This window comes from Hypomesus nipponensis, chromosome 23, assembly GCF_054491055.1.
Source record: "Hypomesus nipponensis isolate SF chromosome 23, ASM5449105v1, whole genome shotgun sequence".
Classification (NCBI taxonomy): Eukaryota; Metazoa; Chordata; class Actinopteri; order Osmeriformes; family Osmeridae; genus Hypomesus; species Hypomesus nipponensis.
In genome coordinates, this window is record NC_140383.1 from 21,929,733 (window position 1) to 21,953,965 (window position 24,233).

General features: G+C 37.1%; 5 protein-coding genes and 2 pseudogenes across 5 annotated transcripts; all 7 read left to right on the forward strand.

The window, feature by feature from the left end:
• The first annotated feature begins 457 nt into the window (after positions 1 to 457).
• LOC146234891 (olfactory receptor 1D2-like) lies at positions 458 to 1,565 on the forward strand. The gene is made up of 2 exons (XM_084688594.1): positions 458 to 558; positions 781 to 1,565. The coding sequence occupies exon 2, from the start codon at positions 807 to 809 to the stop codon at positions 1,563 to 1,565; it is 759 nt and encodes a 252-aa protein (XP_084544720.1). The 5' UTR covers positions 458 to 558; positions 781 to 806.
• Positions 1,566 to 5,799: 4,234 nt separating this feature from the next.
• On the forward strand, positions 5,800 to 6,753 carry LOC146234892 (olfactory receptor 8I2-like). Its single transcript, XM_084688595.1, has one exon. It carries the CDS (start codon positions 5,800 to 5,802, stop codon positions 6,751 to 6,753), a length of 954 nt encoding a protein of 317 aa, XP_084544721.1.
• A 1,820-nt stretch (positions 6,754 to 8,573) lies between these two features.
• On the forward strand, positions 8,574 to 9,539 carry LOC146234893 (olfactory receptor 4S2-like). Its single transcript, XM_084688600.1, has one exon. It carries the CDS (start codon positions 8,574 to 8,576, stop codon positions 9,537 to 9,539), a length of 966 nt encoding a protein of 321 aa, XP_084544726.1.
• A 4,577-nt stretch (positions 9,540 to 14,116) lies between these two features.
• Positions 14,117 to 15,061, forward strand: LOC146234894 (olfactory receptor 1500-like). The gene has a single exon (XM_084688601.1). It carries the CDS (start codon positions 14,117 to 14,119, stop codon positions 15,059 to 15,061), a length of 945 nt encoding a protein of 314 aa, XP_084544727.1.
• A 323-nt stretch (positions 15,062 to 15,384) lies between these two features.
• Positions 15,385 to 16,538, forward strand: LOC146234895 (olfactory receptor 11H6-like; annotated as a pseudogene).
• A 1,358-nt stretch (positions 16,539 to 17,896) lies between these two features.
• On the forward strand, positions 17,897 to 19,516 carry LOC146234896 (olfactory receptor 2K2-like; annotated as a pseudogene).
• A 2,373-nt stretch (positions 19,517 to 21,889) lies between these two features.
• LOC146234897 (olfactory receptor 6E1-like) lies at positions 21,890 to 22,846 on the forward strand. The gene has a single exon (XM_084688604.1). It carries the CDS (start codon positions 21,890 to 21,892, stop codon positions 22,844 to 22,846), a length of 957 nt encoding a protein of 318 aa, XP_084544730.1.
• The last annotated feature ends 1,387 nt before the right edge of the window (positions 22,847 to 24,233 follow it).

The following is a 24,233-nucleotide window of genomic DNA, read 5'->3' on the forward strand; positions in this document are numbered from 1 at the left end:
CTTGGAGAGCTAAATGCATAAATGTAAATGCATCTGAGAACCACATAGTTCAAGTCCGGATGTTAATCCCACTAAATCACACATGCAGGTACTGTAGATCAGGTATATTTCCCCTTTCTAAACGTCTACAAAAGGATGAGCAGTCAGAAATATAATGTTTTCTCCAACCCTCCCCCCCAACTAATGATGTCGTGTAGCTAACCAGGTTAATAAACTAACAAATCAGGCCTCCTTGATTATATATACAATTCTTATTTACAATTAACCCCACCTCTACCACCCTATCCAATAACACATTCATGTGTATCAATAATGTTTTGAGATTTGCTGAACATTTCAAACTATTTAAATAGTGTTATCGTCACACTGTTACAATGACACAATTTTTGAGCACATACAGTAAATGTAATAGTTGAATATGTCAACAATGTTTACTGTTGCTATGCAACAATGTTAGTGTCAAGGGTCCTGATAACAACTAGCAAACAGGCCAGTGAGAAACATTAAACTGACACACGCAGCATGAGGAATCGCATTTGTCGAACGAGCCAAGACAAGGTATCTTTACTTCCGTGACGAACAATCAGTTGTAATGTTCAAACATTAAAAACACTTAGTTCAAGAGTTGGTATTAGTTGGTATTGATGGATAACACATCCACTTTATTTACTCTTTCTGGATTGGATATGACAATAGACTACAGAGCAACACTCTTCTCTCTCACTCTAATGTGTTACTGTGTGATTATTATGGTAAATGTTGCTCTCATTTTGACTATAGTCCTGGATGAAAACCTCCATGAGCCAATGTACATCTTCCTGTGTAACTTGTGCATCAGTGGCCTTTTTGGGACTTCAGGATTCTACCCCAAGTTCCTTCTGGATCTGCAGTCTCATTCACATGTGATTTCTTATGCAGGATGTCTCATTCAAGCTTTTGTAATATATTCTTCTGCCTGTATTGACTTTTCTATTCTAGCAGTGATGGCATATGACAGGTATGTGGCGATCTGTAGACCTCTGCAATATCATTCTGTTATGACTAAACAGAGGGTCACTCAGTTAGTCTCTTATCCTTGGCTCTCTACATGCTGTTTTTTCACTACTGCTTTTACGTTAACCAGTATATTGAGGTTATGTGGATCCCATATAGACAGACTTTACTGTGATAACTGGTCTATTGTTAAGTTATCTTGCACTTCAACCATTCCAAACAATATCATTGGATACATAATCATAGTCTTCTATTTTGGTCATTTTATTTTCATTGTGTGTTCATATGTATATCTGATCAGATCAAGTTTAAAGTCTATTGAAAGCAAGGCAAAGTTCATGCAGACCTGTATGCCACATTTTCTGTCATTATTTAATGTAACCGTTGCTTTGCTTTTTGATGTATTGTATACTCGATATGGTTCAAGAGATTTGCCACAAAGTCTTCAGAACTTTTTGGCAATAGAATTTCTTGTTGTCCCACCAATTTTTAACCCCTTAATTTATGGTCTTAAATTGACTCGGGTTCAAAACAGAATACTTCGTTTATGTACAAAAGGTGAAAAAAATTAAATGTATTTAATGTAAAGTATATTTTCACTTCATAATTTATAATGATGCACCCTACATTACCAGGTTGTTGCTAACTCTTTATCTAAAATAATTTTGTGAAATCACCTACCTTGTCATTGTCCATCAGTTAAACTGTGTTTAGTTTCAAATGATTGTTCTTGCTGACTGTGCCAGCTGAAAAAAAGTCTGAATTTCAAGAGCTAGGCTCAGTGAATGAGTTTAGGACCAGCGTTTAACAGCAAGAAAGCTGCCATTGTTTTTTACTGTTAAATGTACCAAATGTGTATGCTCTTAGACTTAGATGTGCTTAGATGTTTTAAGTAATAGATTTGTCTTTTGATATTCAGAATGACTGAACGTTTTCTGGTGTAAATATACACACTATGCATCTGTACTAGTTTTTTACTGAAATTAGATGATGAACTGGTAAAAAGATAAAGTAGTAAAAATAACATTATTGGTACCAGAACATCATAAAGTTCCATTTCAACTGAAGTGTAACTGCCTCATAAAAAATGTGCTGTAGCCTACTAGGAAATGCCTTTCAAAATATAAAATGTACCGCATGTCTTTTAGCATTTATTGTGTCTTTCTGGAATTGACACCAATGTTCCCTTATGGCAGGTTGCAGAAAGTGTTCTGACCTCACATCTGTGTGAAATGTGTAATATCTGTGATAACACCCGTTAGAAGATGAGTGATCAGATTTGGTCAACTGCCTGTGGTTTAAAGTGTGGTCAACAGCATCTACTTGACAGTTTTTGACATTTATCACTTCATTACTGACATTTGTTTATTCATTGCCCTGGGGACTCCATGAGAAAACTAAAAACTTAATGAACCCTGTCATGTGTAATTTGTTAGATATATATTATATTGCTTCCTCAATTTCAGGGTGGTTTGTTTCCCAAAAGTAAATTGTGAACACGCGGAGTAACATATACAATAAATCCTGCTATAAAAGTGCAACAACCATGACATATCAATGTAGCACAGCAAAACAGACTACAGAAAATGTAAACAGTACACAGCAAACACACAATTAACCATACATACTGTACATACATAACATAACTACTTTTAAAAAAAGCATGAACCGAGAACACATTCAAAATCATACATTTAACAGAAGGCAAAAATTGGAAATGATTTTAGACCGACTGCTAGGATGATGCCAATCTATCTCTATATGAACTGGGTGCGGAGTCAACAACATGACCTCATGAATTAAGGAGAGAAGCCTCTTTCTTACAGAAATTCTGAATATCACCTAGTGAAATGGACAGTACAGTGAACTACACTTTCATATTTTTTGAAGACCAAACAAGCCATGTACAGTAGCATTGGTACAGGGCCACGGTGACTTGCACTATCACCTTCCTATCACTTTCCTCTCCAATATAAAACATGCTAAATAAATGGCCAGGACATTGGTGAGCACTGGAACTTGGCCCTCGGTTGCGTTGAAATGGCTGGTCAGTGCACCTGGCTGGTCAGTGCACCTGGCTGCCCTTGGAGAAAGGATTGCAGAATGGGAGGAAAGAATTGAGGGAATTTTGTCTTTATTAACATTTGGATTGAAAATGATTAGTGCACAGTGCCCCTGATACAATGTGTGATTAAGATACCGGTGAGACACACATACCCACACAGACTCCTGAAATCGTAGATAGTGCAGTGCCTGTGATGCAGCTGGCGATTACAGTTTTTCTCACGGGCTTTGGGGCCTCCATTTCTCAGATCACATATCACAATTGAAATTCTCAAAAGTACATAATCTAGTCACTTATGCAATCGTAAAAGCAATTTCTTATTATTTTAAACAAATTGCCAATACTCTGGTACATTCATGCAAATTATTATGTAACCTAAATATGTTGAATTAGGCCTACAATCATGACAACTGGCTCAACCATGTAATGACTTATGTAATGAACTAAATGTATATGTTTGTGGGGGTAAGAATATGTAACAGAATACCAGTAAAGTACATCTTTATCAACATGGCATAAATGAAAACGTAGGAAACAGGAGACAATTGTAGTACTGCATGTACAGTTCTGCCTCAGGAGTGTTTGCAACGTTTACATTACCATTTTTATATTTTCCTTTGTGCCATGCAGTGCTGTCAAATAGTCTTGTATTTTCTGCATCCCATTGATGCAAATAAGACACCAACAACCGACCGAGGAAGCTAAATTCATATTACTTTTGTCCCTGTCGTATTCCCGTTTGTGGGTCGCCATTTCCATGCCTCAAGAAACCGACTGAGGAGGCTAAAGTGGTAGAAACAGTGTCCTATGCCCATTGCAGCTCATTTTGACACTGACCGAGGAGCAGACCTGAATCATCAAGTTACAGACCCTGTGAAGTGCCCGTGATGGAAACGTATTTGCAACTTGTCAATTCAAACGGTGTCTGCAAGTAAGTCCTTGTTTGATGATATCGAACAAAGCAATGGAAATGACATCCCTTTTGTCTTAATATAAGCTAAACCATGGTAAATTGTCTGTGTAGTCTATACTGGAGTGGTGGCCTGTTGTAGTTTTCACAGTCTTTCGTGGAGTCTGCTTGTCTTTAATAGGTTTTGTCATAGAAAGCGATGCACATTAAGGACAATTTAATTTTCATGAACCACTGTTGGGAAAATTGAAGATGTAACTCATTTATCCTGTATAAGAATGATTCTGTGTTAAGCATTCCTTGTGTGTAGAGAGAGGCCTACCCCCAAATCTGAACTTTGGGGAACACGAGGCATATGTAAACAAGGTGACCTGGGCTGACCACTGTCTTACTGGAGAGGCCATAAAAGATGTCTGGCCTTATCTGTGTTGGGTGAATCATGTGGTCAAGCTTACAGGGGTCAAAAGGCACACACACATAAACACGCACACACACGCCTGTGCCAGGTCTATGCAAGGAGCCAATGAAGAAGAGCAATGGAACATTTGCATGCCTTTGTCTTAACCAATGACTGTAAAGAGCGGTTCTGCTTAAATAGCTAATTAGCACAACATGCTAGCGGACAAACTTGTAGCACAATGGCGTGTGATGTTTTTGTCTCCTTGTCGGCCGGCCGCAAGCAATAAAGCTTTCTTAAACTTGTTCACCGACTGACTGTGCAATGCTTGATAGATTAATATTTCTGAAAACCACTCATCAGAGCAGTACACCTTTCAACTTCACACAGTGTAGCATGAGATCAGTGGCTTAGTGAGCTCAGGCCAATGCTGTGATGTCTATTTCTTGAGAGGTCCTCAGTGCCAGCTCATATGGTTGACACTTTGCACATAACCAGGTTCTTGAGCTAAATGTTCCACACAAACTTGGAACACACACACACAGACAGAGATTCCTTGCATTATAGTATAGATGTGGCCTGTTGCATGAGAAATTGCATGAAATTGCATGAGAAATAGCTGACGAATATGCAATGAGGGAAGAAGAGCAGCACTTCTCTAATGTGCCACAATTAATCTAAAAATGAATCTTCCTTCTGACATCCATAATCTCTACCACCTTCTCCCTTTCAAACTTTGCGGAACCAACGCATACACTTCCAAAGTGGCAAAGGCCCAGAGCGTTACCCCTTTGACAGCTCGTTACGCAAGGGCGGAAACATCATCTCGCCCTCTAAGCAAGAAAACAAGTTACTTTTCCTAGGGTATAGGACAACATTTAGATAACATTTTTACATTCAAATTTAGTTTTGTTTAATCAGCTTCAATTATAAGTGTGCTTTATTTACCATTTCAACTTGAACAGTATAGACAGTGTAATAAAATGTTGTTCCTTACAGGCCCACCGTCTACAGTGCTAAATGAAACCACTTGTTTTATTTTTTATTTGTATTCTTTTACATATAATAAAAAGTCATTCATTAGTGGTGGGAGGAAAATGTCCGCATATAGAGAGACGAGAACGCGTCTGGGGGATAATTTACAGCATAAAGCTGCAACATCTTACCGTGTCTCTATAAGTGTTGTGATCCCACTCCTGTGATCTCTTCACTGGAACCAACCACCCAGCTCACAATACAGGTAGCTACTCATTACATCTTGCATGTTGTAAATGTTGCTTTGTACTGAGCAAACATTTTACAGGTCCTATTTGTATAAAATATCTTATTAAGTATGAGCTGTAACATATGTAGGGGAGACCATATACAGTATCTGGATTAATAAAACCCAATATTTATACAGAAATAATTAAGTTATTTGCCTTTTTTTCAGATATGACTTTGGAGGATAATTTATCTGTCATTACAGTGTTTACTCTTTCTGGGTTGGGTGAGACAGTGGACTACAGAACCACTCTCTTCTCTCTTACTTTACTGTATTACGTTGTGATTATACTTGTAAATGTTGCTCTCATTTTGACTATAGTCCTGGATGAAAACCTCCATGAACCCATGTACATCTTTCTGTGTAACTTATGCATCAGTGGACTTTTAGGGACTGCAGGATTCTACCCCAAGTTCCTACTAGATCTACTGTCATTTCATCAGGTCATTTCTTATGCAGGGTGTTTCATTCAAGCTTTTGTAATATATTCTTCAGCATGTGGAGACTTTTCAATTCTAGCAGTGATGGCTTATGACAGGTATGTGGCAATCTGTAGACCACTGGAGTATCACTCTGTTATGACCAGGCAGAAGGTCACTCAGTTAGCATTTTATCCATGGATTATCAATTTTTCTTTCTTCACTATTTCTTTTACAATGACCAGTACCCTAAAGCTCTGTGGAGCCTACATAGAAAGACTCTACTGTTCAAACTGGTCTATTGTTAAGCTTTCTTGCACTTCAACCATCCCAAATGATATTATTGGATATATCATGATATTTTTCTATTTTGGACATTTTATTTTTATTCTGTTTACATATACCTATCTGGTCAGATCATGTCTTAAGTCCATCGAGGACAGGGGAAAGTTCATGCAGACTTGCATGCCACATTTAATCTCATTATTCAATGTTTCAATTGCCTTGTTTTTTGATGTTTTGAATAATCGATACAGTTCAAAACATTTACCACAAAGCCTTCAAAACTTCATGGCAATAGAATTCCTTGTTGTTCCTCCGATTTTAAACCCTGTCATTTATGGTCTTAAACTAACTCAGCTTCGAAACAGAATTCTGAGAGGATTCATGAAAGGTGAAATAAAGTCAATTTCTCCAACTAAGTAAATTATCATATCTAGGTAGTTTAGCTGTTAAGCACAATTTCTAATTATGCCACATATTTTATATCACGGTAATCTAGACTCTAATCACACATGTATGTGATGTATACCTGTGATATGTATATATGTGATGACGACGACTCAGGTTTGAATTTGAGTAATCAACATGAGTTAGCTTCCTGTGGGATAAAGTATGGTGTCAAAAATGGTTTTGAACAGTTCTCACATTTGGCACTTGATTTAGTTGAAATCCTGAGTTTGTTTTTGAGGGCCCTGTCATCCTCACAGCCCCTGTATTCATGTTTGGTTCGCTTGACATTCTTTGTTGGATAATTTGTCTGTTTTGGTGTTTTGGTCCAAATTTAATAAATCTTGGTATATTTTCACCCCGTTGCCTGAGCTCTTCTGCATTTAAGGCCACTCAGTTTTGTGTCAGTGCATCAAAGACAGAAACGGCATACAGAATGCAGCAAATGTCACACTGAAAACCATACAGAAGTTACTGTGCATTAAAAAGGTGGAGGCAAAAAACAGCTAAGTCGTTGAACTATATTTTCAAACCTATTGACATTAATCAAAAAGACCACCAACTAGTTTCAGCTTCGCTTCAACAATCACTGTAGTATTCATTGAAAAACCAACAAGACTCAGAAACTAACTACTGCTTACGGAATGGGTTTCACAAGAAACCAAAGAGTCAAGGATAGGTTTCCTGTTTTGTGAGGAAGCCGTCAATAGAGGTGAGCATGGGTTAGCTTTTGTCATACACCACATTAGTTTTGGATAAATGCTGGCATCAGCAGCTAACGTGAGCAAGAAAGCTAGCCACATGAACAAATAGTTGCATGGCCAGCTTGCTTTATTAAAAGGCTAACTGACAAAGTTATTCAGGAAATTGTGAAATATGGAAATGTAAAAGAGAATGCACTTTCGGTCTAACAGGAAAAACTGGGAATGAATCACAGTCTGAAAAAAATATAAATAAATATTAAGATAGCAGAAGATTGTCTGAGCGATGGAGCCATAGATAACTCACATAGACACTGCACTAGTACAATTTGTGGGTGTTAAAGTTGAAGTATATTCACGATCCATTCACACCTTATAACTACTCAGTTTTGGGGTCTGAATGTGTCTGTATGAGTTTGCTTTAACAATGTGTCATGTCACCACAATCAAGTGTCGGAGTAGCTTGGCAGTATCGTTTTCCTCCTCACATTTCCCTCACCAGACATTTACCAGTGAAGGCCCTTTACCTATGAACAGGGTCAAACATCTAACAACTTGACAGGCCTGTTGAGCTATGTTTACACTGTACATTTAAAATGTATGGGTATGATAGTAGATTATCCTGTATGTTTCCTGTTAATATTCGACAGCCCTGGCTTAAATGTGTACAGATATCCAACTTGAAGTCTATTTCAGGTCTATATTTGTGACATGGGCAACACAAATTTTAGAAGCAAGATGGCGTAAAATCATTGTGCTGTAACGCTTTCAACTTTGGTACAATTTGTTTACCAAGAGTTGACTCAAACGTAGGACTATATTTACATACATTTGGTATTCTCTCATTTAGTCAAAGTCAAGACAGCATCCTCTAAGGCTTTGTGAGTTGCCGCTGCATAAAACTACCACATCTATCAGTGCCTCCAGTGATGTAAAGTACCAAGTGTAATGATCGCACAGGTCCTTTCTATGGAACCACCCAGCACACAAAACAGGTATGTGCTTTCTCTTATGTTTTAACACTTTAATTTCTTCACATGATGGTGAGGAAACCATATACATTGTATGTATAAAACAAATCAATAATGAGTGAAAATGTCTTCTTTCTTCCCAGATATGATTTTGGATGATAATGTCACCATATTTACAGTGTTTACTCTTTATGGGTTGGGTGAGACAATGGACTACAGAACCACTCTCTTCTCTCTCACTTTATTGTATTACATTGTGATTATTATGGTAAATGTTGCTCTAATTTTGACTATAATTTTAGACGGAAATCTCCATCAACCCATGTACATCTTCTTGTGTAATTTGTGCATCAGTGGACTTTTTGGTACTTCAGGATTCTATCCCAAGTTCCTGCTGGATTTGTTGTCCTATCATCATGTCATCTCTTATGCAGGATGTCTGTTTCAAGCTTTTGTAATATATTCTTCAGCCTGTAGTGACTTTGCTATTCTGTCAGTGATGGCTTATGACAGGTATGTAGCAATCTGTAGACCACTGGAGTATCACTCTGTTATGACTAAACAGAGGGTCACTCAGTTAGCATTTTATCCATGGATTTCGACTTTTTCTTTATTTACTATTGCTGTTACAATTACCATTCAAATGAAACTATGTCAAACTCATATTGAAAGACTTTACTGTTCAAACTGGTCTGTGGTTAAGCTCTCTTGTAGTTTAACCATACCAGATTACATTGTTGGATACATTATCATACTTGTCACAATTGGACATTTTATTTTCATTCTGTGTTCATATACCTATCTGGTCAGATCATGTCTGGAGTCCGTCAGGGACAGGGGAAAGTTCATGCAGACCTGCATGCCACATTTATTGTCATTATTCAATGTTTCTCTCGCTTTGCTTTTTGATGTCATGAACAATCGATACGGTTCTAGAAATTTACCACAAAGTCTTCAGAACTTCATGGCAATAGAATTCCTTCTTGTCCCTCCAATTCTAAACCCTGTCATTTATGGTCTTAAACTGACTCAGCTTCGAAACAGAATTCTAAGAGGATTTATCAATGGGAAAAAAATGACAATTTTCTAGATAAATTAGACTGGCTGAGTAGTTTAGAAAAACTGAATAGCCTATACTAATAAATTGTAAATTTAACCATTTGAAAAACTTGTAACTGCAACCTGCTTCAGTCTCTGAACATCTAAAAGTTAATACATTAGTATAAAATATACTGTGCAGAGGTCTTAGGCACCCAATATTTTGTTTTACATGTATTTTGTCCTATATATGTATTTTACTGTCCACTCTTTGTGCAACAGTATGAAAGTGCAAAGATGTTTGTATAATCTTTTAATTTAGTGATTTCAATAAATTTCATTTTAAAGCATTTTAGCTTTACTTTTTCATTATAATCTTTTTACCGTGCCAAAGACTTGCTCAGTAATGTATATACATCACCTTTTTTGTTTCAAAAAACACAAGATTCTGCTGTGTATTATTGATGGATCGTTCCATTCTACGCAAAATATAAGACTTTTCAAATGTTTTAGACAAATTAATTCATGATAATTATAAAGATGTATCTATCTGTGGGTTACCCCTCTGTTCTATTGTTATAGCTCAATCTGATACCGGCCCTCAGTTTGTACTCAGCTCTCACCATCATGCTTATCTTTTTCCTTGTGGAATGATGTATGGAATATGTTCTTCTAGCAAAAACAGTCATCGTTGATGTTTTATTTTTTATTTTTATGAAACATTGACATGGGGTGAGAGGCCTAGTGAAGCATGGATTGTGTTTGTTATCATAGTGTTTGTTATCACACATGCCCACTTGATAGCGCAAGTGTACTATGGGGCAAAGTATAAATAAAAGTTGAAAAGTAAAACCTTTAGGCTCATCCAGCCTTGTGGCTGTGGACTAATAAAATGTGGGGGTGAAGCTGCATCTGTTTTTAAAACTATCACCAACATCTGACCTTTTTGCTGTACACCAGAATAAATGGATTACCAAAATGTTTCCTAGATTTCATCCATTCACGGGAGAGGGTGTAATTTCAAGGGAAATTTTGAGGTGTGCTTGTGTCCGTTGCAGATGGGTGAAGCAAACTAAAAATATGCCTCCAAAAAAGTAAATAAGCTTGACATTTATTTTTGGAAAACAGGCTAATATAGCAAGTTTACTCATGTGCGCTCATGTGGCTATCCATATTGTAAGTAGGGAAAAGTGCATTCACCTTGTCAGCTTCTCTATTCCCTCTACCTCAGCCTCTCTCAATCCTGGTCATTGATCCTCGTCCCTGGGTCTACTGTAGACCTGCAGGTTTTTAGATTATTATCTGCTCCAAATGACAGGGTGGTCAAAACAAAAGTTGGAAGCAAGATAGATAGCCCTTCAAGTAATAAGTGTGCCCTTTGTGGACCTCCCCCCACCTGTCACTGAGGTCAGTCACTGCTGCTGTTGCTAGCCAACCTTCACTGAGGGGATTTTTTGAATCAGGGTCGACTCCAAATGGAATGCTGTGCCCCCTCAAAAAATATATGTATATTTGAGTCTGCACATTCGTAGATATAGGCCTACATTTCAACTACTGTACGGTCAATACTATGAATTTAAATAAATCACTAAATTGACTAAACATAGGCTATCTAAACAACAGCCCCTCACTAGAACATAACATATAATGACAGTGATTTTAAGTCTGTGATTTTCTCTCTAGTGATTTGAAAGGATCATCAAAATGGCTGGTTTGACATTAAACCAACAAGAGGTGAAGGCTACGCCTACTTCATGTCCTGTAGAACCATGTGACAGACCCCTCCATTCCCTGTCAAGAGTCTTTCTGCAACAACACAATGCTAACCTATAACAGCATCAACACTCTTCCACCTCACCCCACTTCCACTGAGCAGGGAGGCAACAGCTGAGGCAGCAGATATTCTGAACCAGAGGGGTCTGTATATAACTAGTGAAGAATAACATGTCAATGGCTGGATACTAAATACCTGATGTTCATTATCAATGATATCAGTTACGGTATATTATAATACACATTACGTTGTGAGTTGAACAAACCGGTATGTCGACTTAGTTTAAAAACATGGAAACAAAAAGAGGCAATAACCTAAAATGTCACCTTGCACTACATAATTATCCCACCCAGTTTTTCAACCTGTTAACAACAACTGCAGCTGGAGCTGGAAAGGGGTCTTCCATACAGTTCTGTTACAGAAGCCTTTTCCCAACAGTGCAAATATAAACGTGACAGCGCAAAATGGCGCGCACTCCCGGATAGCGTAAGTTGCTATATAGCCAACAAGATGCAGCCATTAAACACGGTCCAAAAAACTGCATTTACAAATATGCTAGGCGGTCATTATGTAATCAGTGGCATAAAATGGACTGAAAATTACAATTGATGTGGGAGCAATGATATCGTTTATCGCAATTCATTTTGATGCAAAATATCGGACAAGAAAAAGTAGTTATCGTGACAGCCCTACTTGCATGCCCATGTGCATTTTTGCATTATGTAAGATTTTCTTTTACGATTTCATGGAAATATTCCAGTGCATATCATTTTTTTTTAATCCAATCAGTGCAGTTGTTTTATGTTGTAGATTTTGTGAGATGACATGTTAGTGAGGTGTTAACATCTTTTTCACTTTGAAATAATGGTCCAGATTACAGTTACTGCGGGATGACAAGGTTAGTCTTGAGTAATTATTGAGGAGTTAACATGTTTGTCACTTTAAAATAATGGTCCATATCACTAGTAGTTCCTGCGGGATGACAAGGTAACGCTTGAGTAATTAGTGAGGAGTTAACATGTTTGTCACTTTAAAATAATGGTCCACATCACAAGTAGTTCCTGCAGGATAACAAGGTAATGCTTGAGTAATTAGTTAACCTGTAGTTAACGTATTTGGGGGGATATAATATTCATAAACTGGTTTTCACAAAGAAACCATTGAGGCACAAGCTTCTGAAAAGTTATGACCATGTTAAGAGTAAAACAACCAAATTGTTAACTTTTTAGACATGTTACTTATGTGATTAGTAATTCATTGGTTATTCTTTCTTAATTGGTCATAGTTCACAAGTAGTTCATACATTTATTTAGTAATAACCAAATACCTACCAAGGAACTACCTTTGTTGTAAATTAGCTATTACTTACTGCTTAGTTAATCTTGGTTCCATATTAGTTAATAGTATTAAATTCGGTGTTAATGTAGAACTTCCTATTACTTCCTGCATAGCTAGTTGTTAACAACGGACCATTATTCTAAAGTGTTACCAAAAAAACTAAATAAGACTACGTCTATCCTTGTGTGTAGCTTTTTTCATGAGTGGACTTTTTATGGTCTTAAACTGAAGCACATTAGAAACAGAATTTTGAGTTTCTTTATAACAAGTGAAAGAAAGACATAACTGTCAAATGTCTGCAATTCTATTGAATAGAGAAATCTATGTTTGTTTCAATGGAACATTTCAAAGCATACACTGTCTCAAATGTAAGAACAATGTTTTTTTCTGGGTTATCAATCCTTACATTTTAGCCTTCATTCAACAAAAATCTCAAGTAATAAAATAAATCAACACTACAGTATCTTGAATAACAAATTGCAAAGCTTAGTTTTTAATCTACAATCCTGTGCAAAAGCCTTGCAAAAGACAAAAGAAAAGCAAAAATTAAATGAAAAGACTGAAGAAAAATAATCGCAGCATTGCACTTTTATACTGCAGAACAAATACCCAAAATATTGGGAGCCTAAGACTTTTGCAAAGTACTGTAAGTATTAACAAAGCAGTTCCTGTGCAATCAAAGATTGTTTTATGACTTTAACATACAGCATCGTCCGTCACAATATGGTTTTCAGGTCGGGTTTAAGTACTTTAGTTGTAGAATATTGAAATAGCATATTTTGATTTTTAACAGCCCCATCGGACTTGATTATGCTACTGGGCGGGGTCTGTGTAGGGTGAACAGCATCACCTGCTGTTTTCATCTACCTGACTACTCCCGATCTCTAGAAGAACAACTTGGTAACATACAGTAGCTTCTGTTCCCGTACAGCCATCATCATCATGATGATGATCGATGCTACAGTCAACAATAGCAGATGAACCTGACTTGTTGCTGCTCCAGTACTTCCTCTTCAGTCTTCTCAAGTGCTCCACACAACTCTCCAGATTAGCAACAATCAGACGAGTACATTTTTTTTGGATACAGACCAAATTTCTCATTAGAGTTCTAAAGGTTTACAGTATGACCACATCTAGCAACACCCCTCCTCCCTTCACTCCTTTCTAATCCAAACGGTGTCAAGGGCCTGAATTCCCTGTCCTTCCACATGGTATGAGGTCATCGTGCTAGAGGACATAAAATACTGCTACATGTAGGGTGCATGGGTGAGTCTTAAGATATCTCATCGATGGTGTATCCCAACACAAGGTAATGTACATGTATGTGCTGAATTTATGTACCATTGTAGTCATTGCACTGTTAAACTGTATTTTGCTCTACTTATATTTTGCATATTGTGTAACCTTCTTACTTACTTATACTAGCAGGTATACTATGATCAGTCTATCTGTAAGGAGCACAGTGATTGAATTAGAAAATTAAATGCTTTTGTATCCCTTTTATTTTCTTCACAGATATGACCTTTAGTGACAATGCATCAACAGTGACATGGTTTACTCTTTCTGGGTTTGATGAGATGATGGAACACAGAGCCATGTTCTTCTCTCTTACTTTACTGTGTTACTGTGTTATTATACTTTTAAATGTTGCTCTTATTTTAATGATAGTCCTAGATGAAAACCTCCATGAGCCCATGTACATCTTCCTGTGTAACTTGTGCATCAGTGGACTTTTTGGCACAACAGGATTCTATCCCAAGTTCCTTCTAGATCTAATGTCTTATTTGCAGGTTATCTCTTATGCAGGATGTCTCATTCAGTCTTTTGTCATTTATTCTTCTGCCTGTGGAGACTTTGTAATTCTAGCAGTGATGGCATATGACAGGTATGTGGCAATCTGTAGACCACTGGTTTATCACTCTGTTATGACCAGGCAGAGGGTCGCTTGGTTAGTGTTCTATCCTTGGCTCTCTACATTCTGTTTAATAACTGTTATCAATATTTTAACAAGTAAGCTGAAGTCATGTGGATCACATATAGAGAAGCTATACTGTGCAAACTGGTCTATTGTTAAACTCTCTTGCGATTCAACCACAGTAAACAACATATCCGGTTATATTGGCATGCTGTTCTATACTGGGCATATAACATTCATTGTGTGTTCCTATGTACATCTTATCAGGTCATGTTTGAAGTCTATTGAGGACAGGGGAAAGTTCATGCAGACCTGCATGCCACATTTACTGTCATTAATTAATGTAACAGTTGCTCTGTTGTTTGATGTTTTCTACAGTAGATATGGTTCAACGGATGTGTCACAAAACGTTCAGAATTTTATGGCTCTACAATTTTTAGTTATTCCTCCAATTCTAAACCCGCTTATTTATGGTTTTAAACTGAGGCGTATTAGAATTCAAATTTTCTGCACAACAAGTAAAAGAAAGCAGAAGTCTTTAAAGTAAAGACAACCATTGTAGGTTTTGGGGAGAATAGTAATTGAAATACCACTGTACACATTTTACAGTTTTACATCTAACAACCTTGTTAGAAAATCTGTACCTCTTAAGGTTCGCAGTTCTGACAAATGATAAAATCTAATTCAGCCGTTCTGTACTAAATGGCAGCATTCAACATATCCCTCCTCCACACTTTTCAAATCTAAACAAGTATCAAAAGACTTAATTTCCCTGCTCATCTAGCCTACATAGAGCAAGGTTGTTATGCTTGTTCATAACAATTTAATCTCATGTTAAATGTATCATTCCTCTGAGTAAATTTCCTCTAAATGCAAACATTCAACAGCAGGTCAAGTCTGCGTTAACTGGATATATGGATATGTTACTTGTTGTGCAACCTTACTGCACCATTTAGCATACGTAGTTATATTGTGTTCTTACAGTTATTTTTAGGGAGGTGATTGTTACTATTTGTAATCATTTAAACTGTTTTACAGACACCATGACCTTTTGAATGTGAGAGTACTGCTAGATTGTTAATGATGTTACTTAGAATCGTTAATTAATTATTGGATTCCTTTTTCCCCGCAGATATTAGCATTAGTGACAATGCATCCACAGTGACATGGTTTACTCTTTCTGGGTTTGATGAGATGATGGAACACAGAGCCACGTTCTTCTCTCTTACTTTACTGTGTTACTGTGTTATTATACTTGTAAATGTTGCTCTCATTTTGACTATAGTCCTGGATGAAAACCTCCATGAACCCATGTACATCTTCCTGTGTAACTTATGCATCAGTGGACTTTTAGGGACTGCAGGATTCTACCCCAAGTTCCTCCTAGATCTACTGTCTCATCATCAGGTCATTTCTTATGCAGGGTGTTTCATTCAAGCTTTTGTAATATATTCTTCAGCATGTGGAGACTTTTCAATTCTAGCAGTGATGGCTTATGACAGGTATGTGGCAATCTGTCGACCACTGGAGTATCACTCTATTATGACTAAACAGAGGGTCACTCAGATAGCATTTTATCCATTCAATTTGATCAATTTCTCTTTCTTCATTGTCTCTTTTAGAATGACCAGTACCCTGAAGCTATAATGTGGTGCATATATAGAAAGACTCTACTGTTCCAACTGGTCTATAGTTCAGCTTTCTTGCACTTCAACCATCCCAAATGATATAATAGGATACATTATACTTTTCTATTTTGGACATTTTATTTTCATTCTGTGTTCATATACCTATCTGGTCAGATCATGTCTGGAGTCCGTCAGGGACAGGGGAAAGTTCATGCAGACCTGCATGCCACATTTACTATCATTATTCAATGTTTCTCTTGCTTTGCATTCATTGTTTTGAACAATCAATATGGTTCTACATATCGACCACAAAGCTTTCAAAACTTCATGGCGATAGAATTCCTTGTTGTCCCTATGATTCTAAACCCTGTCATTTATGGCCAGCTTCAAAACTGAATTCTGTGAGGATTGTGAAAAAAGCAGATTTCACAATAAGTAGTTGATCATATTTAGGTAGTTTAAAAGTTCCAAATTGTCTATAAAAAGACATTGTAACTTTTATCTTCCTGCTTCAGGCTCTCTGTGGGATAGTCTACACACGTACTTTATAATGGCATTCAGCATAACCCTGTTTAATCCAAACAAGTGTCAAATGATCTGAATTTTCTGTTCATCCACATGTTTTACTGGTTTTACAGACACCAACATGATATTTTGAGTGTGAGAGTGATGTTAGATTGTGATGTTTTTAATGATGTCACTTAGAATCCTGCTGTGTGTTTCTTCAATAAAGTGTTGAGGACAATGTCATAAGGAGAGAGGACTTTATTGATGTAGTTGCCAGCGATGTCAATGATGTTAAAAGGCTCAGACTTTCTCTCTCACTCTCTCTATGTACATTTTCTTATAACAGACTTATATCAGTGTGAAAACGGTGTTTGGTGAAGAAACAGGGGGCTGTTATAACGGTGCCTCGTGAACCTAAATATCCAAGCTGTGATTAAAAATACTGGCCTTGTGCTTATCAGAAAGCCAGGTGTTCTGTCAGTTTACCCTACCATGTCAGATTTTCGTAACGTAACGCTAAATTAATTGTGACCCTGACCTTGGTGTGCCCATGTGCCCTAAGTCCTGGTAGGACAATCTGACAGGTGGGTTCAACTGTCAGGACACCTGCACCCTGCTACAGACTCACACACTCTACCTTCTGTAAGCCTCCATGCTGACACCTATCTGAGCGACTTTTACAATGAGTTCACAGATTTTAACAGATTTACAAATAAGTCAAGTTTCACATTTCCCTGCTATGAATACTGAAACTTGAAGCAAATAGTCAAAAACATACTATAAATCTATACACTAAGTAACAAAGAGCAGTGAAAAATAAAATGAAATGCAGCATGAAAATTCTGCATTAGGAATACATTTCTGCGATCTTCTTTGAGAGTAAAGGTTTACAGTATGACCACATTTAGCAACACCCCTCCTCCTTTCACTCTTTTCAAATCCAAACGGTGTCAAGGGCCTGAATTCCCTGTCCACCCACATGGTGTGAGGTCATCGTGCTACAGGGCATAAGATACTGCTACATGTAGGGTGCCTTTAGGGTCAGGATCTCATCGATGGTGTGTCCCAGCACCAGGTAATGTACACACATATGTTTGTGCTCTATTTCTCTCATGTACCATTGTAGATATTACAAAGTTACAATGTATGACTTTTTGCAGACATGTTACATATTGCGATATGAATTGCTATATTAAAGTCATTCTTAAGATGGTTGACTTTTTTAACCCTTTCATTTTCTTCACAGAATGACATTTAGTGACAATGCATCAACAGTGACATGGTTTACTCTTTCTGGGTTTGATGAGATGATGGAACACAGAGCCACATTCTTCTCTCTTACTTTACTGTGTTACTGTGCGATTATACTTTTAAATGTTGCTCTTATTTTAATGATAGTCCTAGATGAAAACCTCCATGAGCCCATGTACATCTTCCTGTGTAACTTGTGCATCAGTGGACTTTTTGGCACAACAGGATTCTATCCCAAATTCCTTTTTGACGTACTGTCTCATCTGCAGGTTATCTCTTATGCAGGATGTTTGATCCAAACTTTTGTCATTTATTCTTCTGCCGGTGGAGACTTTGTAATTCTAGCAGTGATGGCATATGACAGGTATGTGGCAATCTGTAGACCACTGGAGTATCACTCTGTTATGACCAGGCAGAGGGTTGCTTGGTTAGTGTCTTATCCCTGGCTCTCTACATTCTGTTTAATAACTGTTCTCATTATTTTAACAAGTCAACTAAGGTTATGTGGATCACAAATAGAGAAGCTCTATTGTGCAAACTGGTCTATTGTTAAACTCTCTTGCACTTCAACCACATTAAACAACATATCGGGTTATACTGGCATTCTGTTCTATACTGGGCATGTAACATTCATTGTGTGTTCCTATGTATATCTTATCAAGTCATGTTTGAAGTCTATTGAGGACAGGGGGAAGTTCATGCAGACCTGCATGCCACATTTACTGTCATTAATTATTGTAGCAGGTGCTCTGTTGTTTGAGGTTTTCTTCAGTAGATATGGTTCAACAAATATGTCACAAAATGTTCAGAATGTTATAGCTGTACAATTTTTAGTTATTCCTCCAATTTTAAACCCACTTATTTATGGTCTTAAACTGAGGCGGATTAGAAATCAAATTTTCTGCATGAAAAGTTAAAGAAAGAAGAAGTCTTTAAAGTACAGACAACAATTAAAGGTTTCGGGGAGAATAGTAATTTACTGTGCGATTATACTAGTAAATGTTGCTCTCATTTTTAGATGGTCTTGGATTAAAACCTCCTTGAGCCCATGTACATCTTCCTGTGTAACTTGTGCATCAGTTGGTACTGCAGGATTCTACTCCAAGTTCCTACTAGATACTGTCTCATCGTCAGGTCATTTCTTGTTCAGGATGTTTCATTCTAGCCATTGGAATATATTCTTCAGCATGTGGAGACTTTTTAATTCTCTCAGTGATGTCTTATGACAGGTATGTGGCAATCTGCAGACCACTGGAGTATCACTCTGTTATGAATAAACAGAGGGTCACTCAGATAGCCTTTTATCCATGGTTTATTCATTTCTCTTTCTTCACTGTCTCTTTTACAATGACCAGTACCCTGAAGCTATGTGGAGCATATATAGAACGACTATAATGTTCAAACTGGTCTATAGTTTAGCTTTCTTGCATATCAACCATCCCAAATGATATGATTGTATATATTATGATACTACAATATTTATTATACTATAATATTAATAAACTATTTATTTTTGACATTTTATTTTCATTCTGTATTCATATACCTATCTGATCCGATCATGTCTTGAGTATGGAGTAGATATGGTTCAACAGATGTTTCACAAAACTTTCTGAATTTTATGGCAGTACAATTTTTTGTAATTCCTCCAATTCTAAACCCACTTATTTATGGTCTTAAACTGAAGCAGATTAGAAACCAAGTTTGGAACTTATGTATGATAAGTACAAGAAAGAAAATGTCTTTAATGTAGATAACCATATAGTTGGTTTTAGGGAGAAAAGTAATTTACAAAGTAGTTGACTAAAAAGTCTGGTAGATAAGTACCTGTTTATTTATTTTAGTTCTGAGCAATTATTACATCTAATTCAAGATAAATATGAAGTAATGATGCTGTTGAAAATGGTGGGGGAAAGTATATTTTTAAGTCAAATGACCCATTAAACCTAATGTAATGCCAACATTTACTTAGTTCTGACTGTACAGTACCGTAGGTGATTCTACAGATGTAATGTATTACAGCTTTCAAAATATCCCCCCTTCACACTAAGTCCAAACAAGTATTAAAGGATCTGAATTCAATGTTAATCCAGATGGCGAGAGGTAATTATTTGGTTTAGGTTTATTGATCGTCAAAGAAGATGTCTTCTAAATCTACCATTCAACTGCAGGCCAAGTCTGTGTTCACTAGGTACATGGATGTGTTACCTTACTACACCATTTACTGTACGCAGCTATACTGTGTTCTTACAGTAACTTTTAAGGAGGTTTTTGTTTGTATTTTCTATACCTTTATTTGTTTTACAGATACCATCATGACCTTTTGAGTGTGTGAGTGATGTTAGATTGTGATGTTTCTTAATGATGTTACTTAACTCAATATGGCTTCAAAGCCTTCAAACCTTCATGGCGATAGAATTCCTTGTTGTCCCTATGATTCTAAATCCTGTCATTTATGGTCTTAAACTAACTCATCCTCAAAACAGAATTCTGTGATGATTTATAAACTGTGAAAAAAAGCTGATTTCAAAATAAGTAATTGATCATATCAAGGTAGTTTAAAAGTTCCAAATCATCTATAAAAATACATTGTAATTTTTATCTTCCTGCTTCAGTCTCTCTGTGGAATATTCTATATAGTTACTTTTAATGGCATTCAGCATAACCCCCTTTAATCCAAACAAGTGGCAAATGATCTGAATTTTCTGTTCATCCACATGGCATGAGGTTATATTTACAGTTCAGAATATTTTTCATTTTATGTCAAGTTAATCTTTCCTCTAAGAAGGATTCATTTAAAGGCATTCAAAAACATTTAGTCCGTGTTCACTGCAAATAAACCAGGTCATGTTGCATGTTGTGCAACCTTACTGCACCATTTAGAATGAGCAGCTATACTGGGTTCTTACAGTAACTTTTAGGGAGGTGATTGTTAGTATTTTCTATACTTGTATTGGTTTTACAGACACCTCCATGACCTTTTGAGTGTGAGTGATGTTAGATTGTGATGTTTTTTAATGATGTTACTTACAATCCTGAAGTGTGTTTCTTGAATAAAGAGTAAAAGGGATAAAGGGCCTGTTAAAATAGTGTCTCGTGGACCTACATATCCAAACTATAATTAAAAATACTGGCCTTGTGCTTATCAGAAGGCCAGGTGTTCTGTCAAATGATTCTACTTTGTCAGAATTTCCTACCGTAGCACTAAACTAACTGTCACCTTAACCTTGGTGTGGGCATGCACTGTAAGCCCTGGTAGGACAATCTGACAGGTGGGTTCAAATGTCAGGACACCTGCACCCTGCTACAGACTCACACACTCTACCTTCTGCAAGCCTCCATGCTCACAGCTCTGAACGGCTTTTACGATGAGTTCGCAAAACAGATTTTAACAGATCTAACAGATTTACAAAACAAGTCCAATTTCACATTCCCCTGCTATGAATACTGAAACTTGAAGCAAATAGTCAAACACATACTATATATGTATACACATTGTATACACCAAACTAAAATAAAATGAAGTGCAGCATGAAAATTCTGCATTAGGATTACATTTCTTCAACCTTCTTAGATAGTTCTAAAGGTTTACAGTATGACCACATTTAGCAGGTCCCCTCCTCCCTTCACTCCTTTCTAATCCAAACGGTGTCAAGGGCCTGAATTCCCTGTCCTTCCACATGGTATGAGGTCATCGTGCTAGAGGACATAAAACACTGCTACATGTAGGGTGCATGGGTGAGTCTTAAGATATCTCATCAATGGTGTATCCCAACACAAGGTAATGTACATGTATGTGCTGAATTTATGTACCATTGTAGCCATTGCACTGTTAAACTGTATTTTTCTCTACTTATATTTTGCATATTGTGTAACCTTCTTACTTACTTATACTAGCAGGTATACTATGATCAGTCTGTCTGTAAGGAGCACAGTGATTGAATTAGAAAATTAAATGCTTCTGTATCCCTTTTATTTTTTTCACAGATATGACCTTTAGTGACAATGCATCAACAGTGACATGGTTTACTCTTTCTGGGTTTGATGAGATGATGGAACACAGAGCCACATTCTTCTCTCTAACTTTACTGTGTTACAGTGCGATTATACTAGTAAATGTTGCTCTCATTTTGACAATAGTCCTGGATGAAAACCTCCATGAGCCCATGTACATCTTCCTGTGTAACTTGTGCATCAGTGGACTTTTTGGGACTGCAGGATTTTACCCCAAGTTCCTGCTGGATGTATTGTCTCATCTGCAAGTTATCTCTTATGCAGGATGTCTCATTCAGTCTTTTGTCATTTATTCTTCTGCCTGTGGAGACTTTGCAATTCTAGCAGTGATGGCATATGACAGGTATGTGGCAATCTGTAGACCACTGGAGTATCACTCTGTTATGAATAAACAGAGGGTCACTCGGTTAGTATTTTATCCATGGCTCTCTACGTTCTTTTTAATAAGTATACAAAGTATTTTAACAAGTACACTGAGATTATGTAGATCACACATAGAGAAGCTCTACTGTGCAAATTGGCCCACCGTTAAACTGTCTTGCACTTCAACCACAGCAAGCAATATAATGGGGTATATTAACACACTTTTCTATGCTGGACATATAATATTCATTGTATGTTCATATGCATATCTTATCAGGTCATGTTTGAAGTCTATTGAGGACAGGGGAAAGTTTATGCAGACCTGCATGCCACATTTACTGTCATTAATTAATGTAACAGGTGGTCTGTTGTTTGAGGTTTTCTACAGTAGATACGGTTCAACAGAAATATCACAACACTTTCAGAATTTCATGGCAGTTCAATTTTTAGTTATTCCTCCAATTCTAAACCCGCTTATTTATGGTCTTAAACTGAAGCAGATTAGAAACCGAATTATGAGTTTGTGCATAAGTAAAAGAACGGTGTCATTAAAAAAGACATTACAGTAATATAAAGGCAACCATAGTAGGTTTTGGGGAGAGTTGCAATGTAAGTATCTCAGTACAAATGTTCCTATGTAACAATGTTGACAAACCTGTTTAGTGGTTTTAGGATTTTTTATACTTTTGATTGTTTTACAGACACCACCACTGTGATGTTTTTTATGATGTTAGTTAGAATCTACCATTGTGTTTCTTGAATTGATGCAGTTGCCAGCAATGTCAATGATGTTACAAGTCCCAGACTTTCTCAGACTCTCTCTCCCTCTCTCCCTCTTTCTCCCTCTTTCTCTCTCTCTCTCTCTCTCTCTCTCTCTCTCTCTCTCTCTCTCTCTCTCTCTCTCTCTCTCTCTCTCTCACTATCTCTCCCTCTCTCCCCCGCTCTCTCTAGGCTTTACTCATAACAGACTAATAACAGTGCAAAAACACTGTTTGGTGAAAAACATTGCAGTTTTCCTTCTGCAGGTCAAAACTAACTGTCACCTTAACCTTGGTGTGGGCATGCACTGTAAGCCCTGGTAGGACAATCTGACAGGTGGGTTCAAATGTCAGGACACCTGCACCCTGCTACAGACTCACACACTCTACCTTCTGCAAGCCTCCATGCCGACATCTATCTGAACTCTGTCGGGAACACACAAATAAATGATGTAAATACTTTTGTAAGTTCCCTATACTAAAATACTAAGTCTTGAAGTGAAAAATAATTTTAAGTGTCGTGAAGGGCTAGATCCCAAGTCCAAACAGACGCACCGGAACTCAGAGTCTCATGCAAAAGTTTATTCAGACCCAAACGTATCTAAACAAGTGTGTGTGTTCCCGGGAGCAGACTGGAATTTTTCTCTGGACATTTGTCTTATATATCAAAACCTTATCAGTTTTGCAATTTTTCTATTGGTACAATACTGTTTGTCACAGATGCATTATGCATTTCTCACACTATTGGTTTCTTACCCTAGGGGCTTCAGATTACAGTTACATAGAAAACTATTTTATTTTTAAGGCTTGCTCTGGCCTTGAAGACCAGCTGCACTGGGTTGCTGAGCGTAAGGTCGTAAATCTGTCCCATGATATCTGGGTCTTGTAGTTTCCTATAGTAGAAACATATACACACAGTCTTCTCTCGCCCTCAGCCTCTAAATATCCAGATTTTCACTTTGGGCTTAATATCTTCTACATATTAGTAGCAATACTAATCAGTCAACAGCTTTGCATCTGGTTTTCAGTAATATTGCATATAAAGGTAAAAAATTGATTGAGGTTCATTTTCAATCATATTATCCATAATCATTACCCATCTTCATAATTACAACAGTGTGATGTTTTTTCTACAACATATGGACCGAGCTACATTGTTAACTCTCTTACTAACTACAAACTAGCTAGAACACTGCAA

Coding starts and splice junctions, on each gene's coding strand:
- LOC146234891 (XM_084688594.1), top strand. CDS start 807: ATGTACATCTTCCTGTGTAACTTGTGCATCAGTGGCCTTTTTGGGACT.
- LOC146234892 (XM_084688595.1), top strand. CDS start 5,800: ATGACTTTGGAGGATAATTTATCTGTCATTACAGTGTTTACTCTTTCT.
- LOC146234893 (XM_084688600.1), top strand. CDS start 8,574: ATGTCTTCTTTCTTCCCAGATATGATTTTGGATGATAATGTCACCATA.
- LOC146234894 (XM_084688601.1), top strand. CDS start 14,117: ATGACCTTTAGTGACAATGCATCAACAGTGACATGGTTTACTCTTTCT.
- LOC146234897 (XM_084688604.1), top strand. CDS start 21,890: ATGACCTTTAGTGACAATGCATCAACAGTGACATGGTTTACTCTTTCT.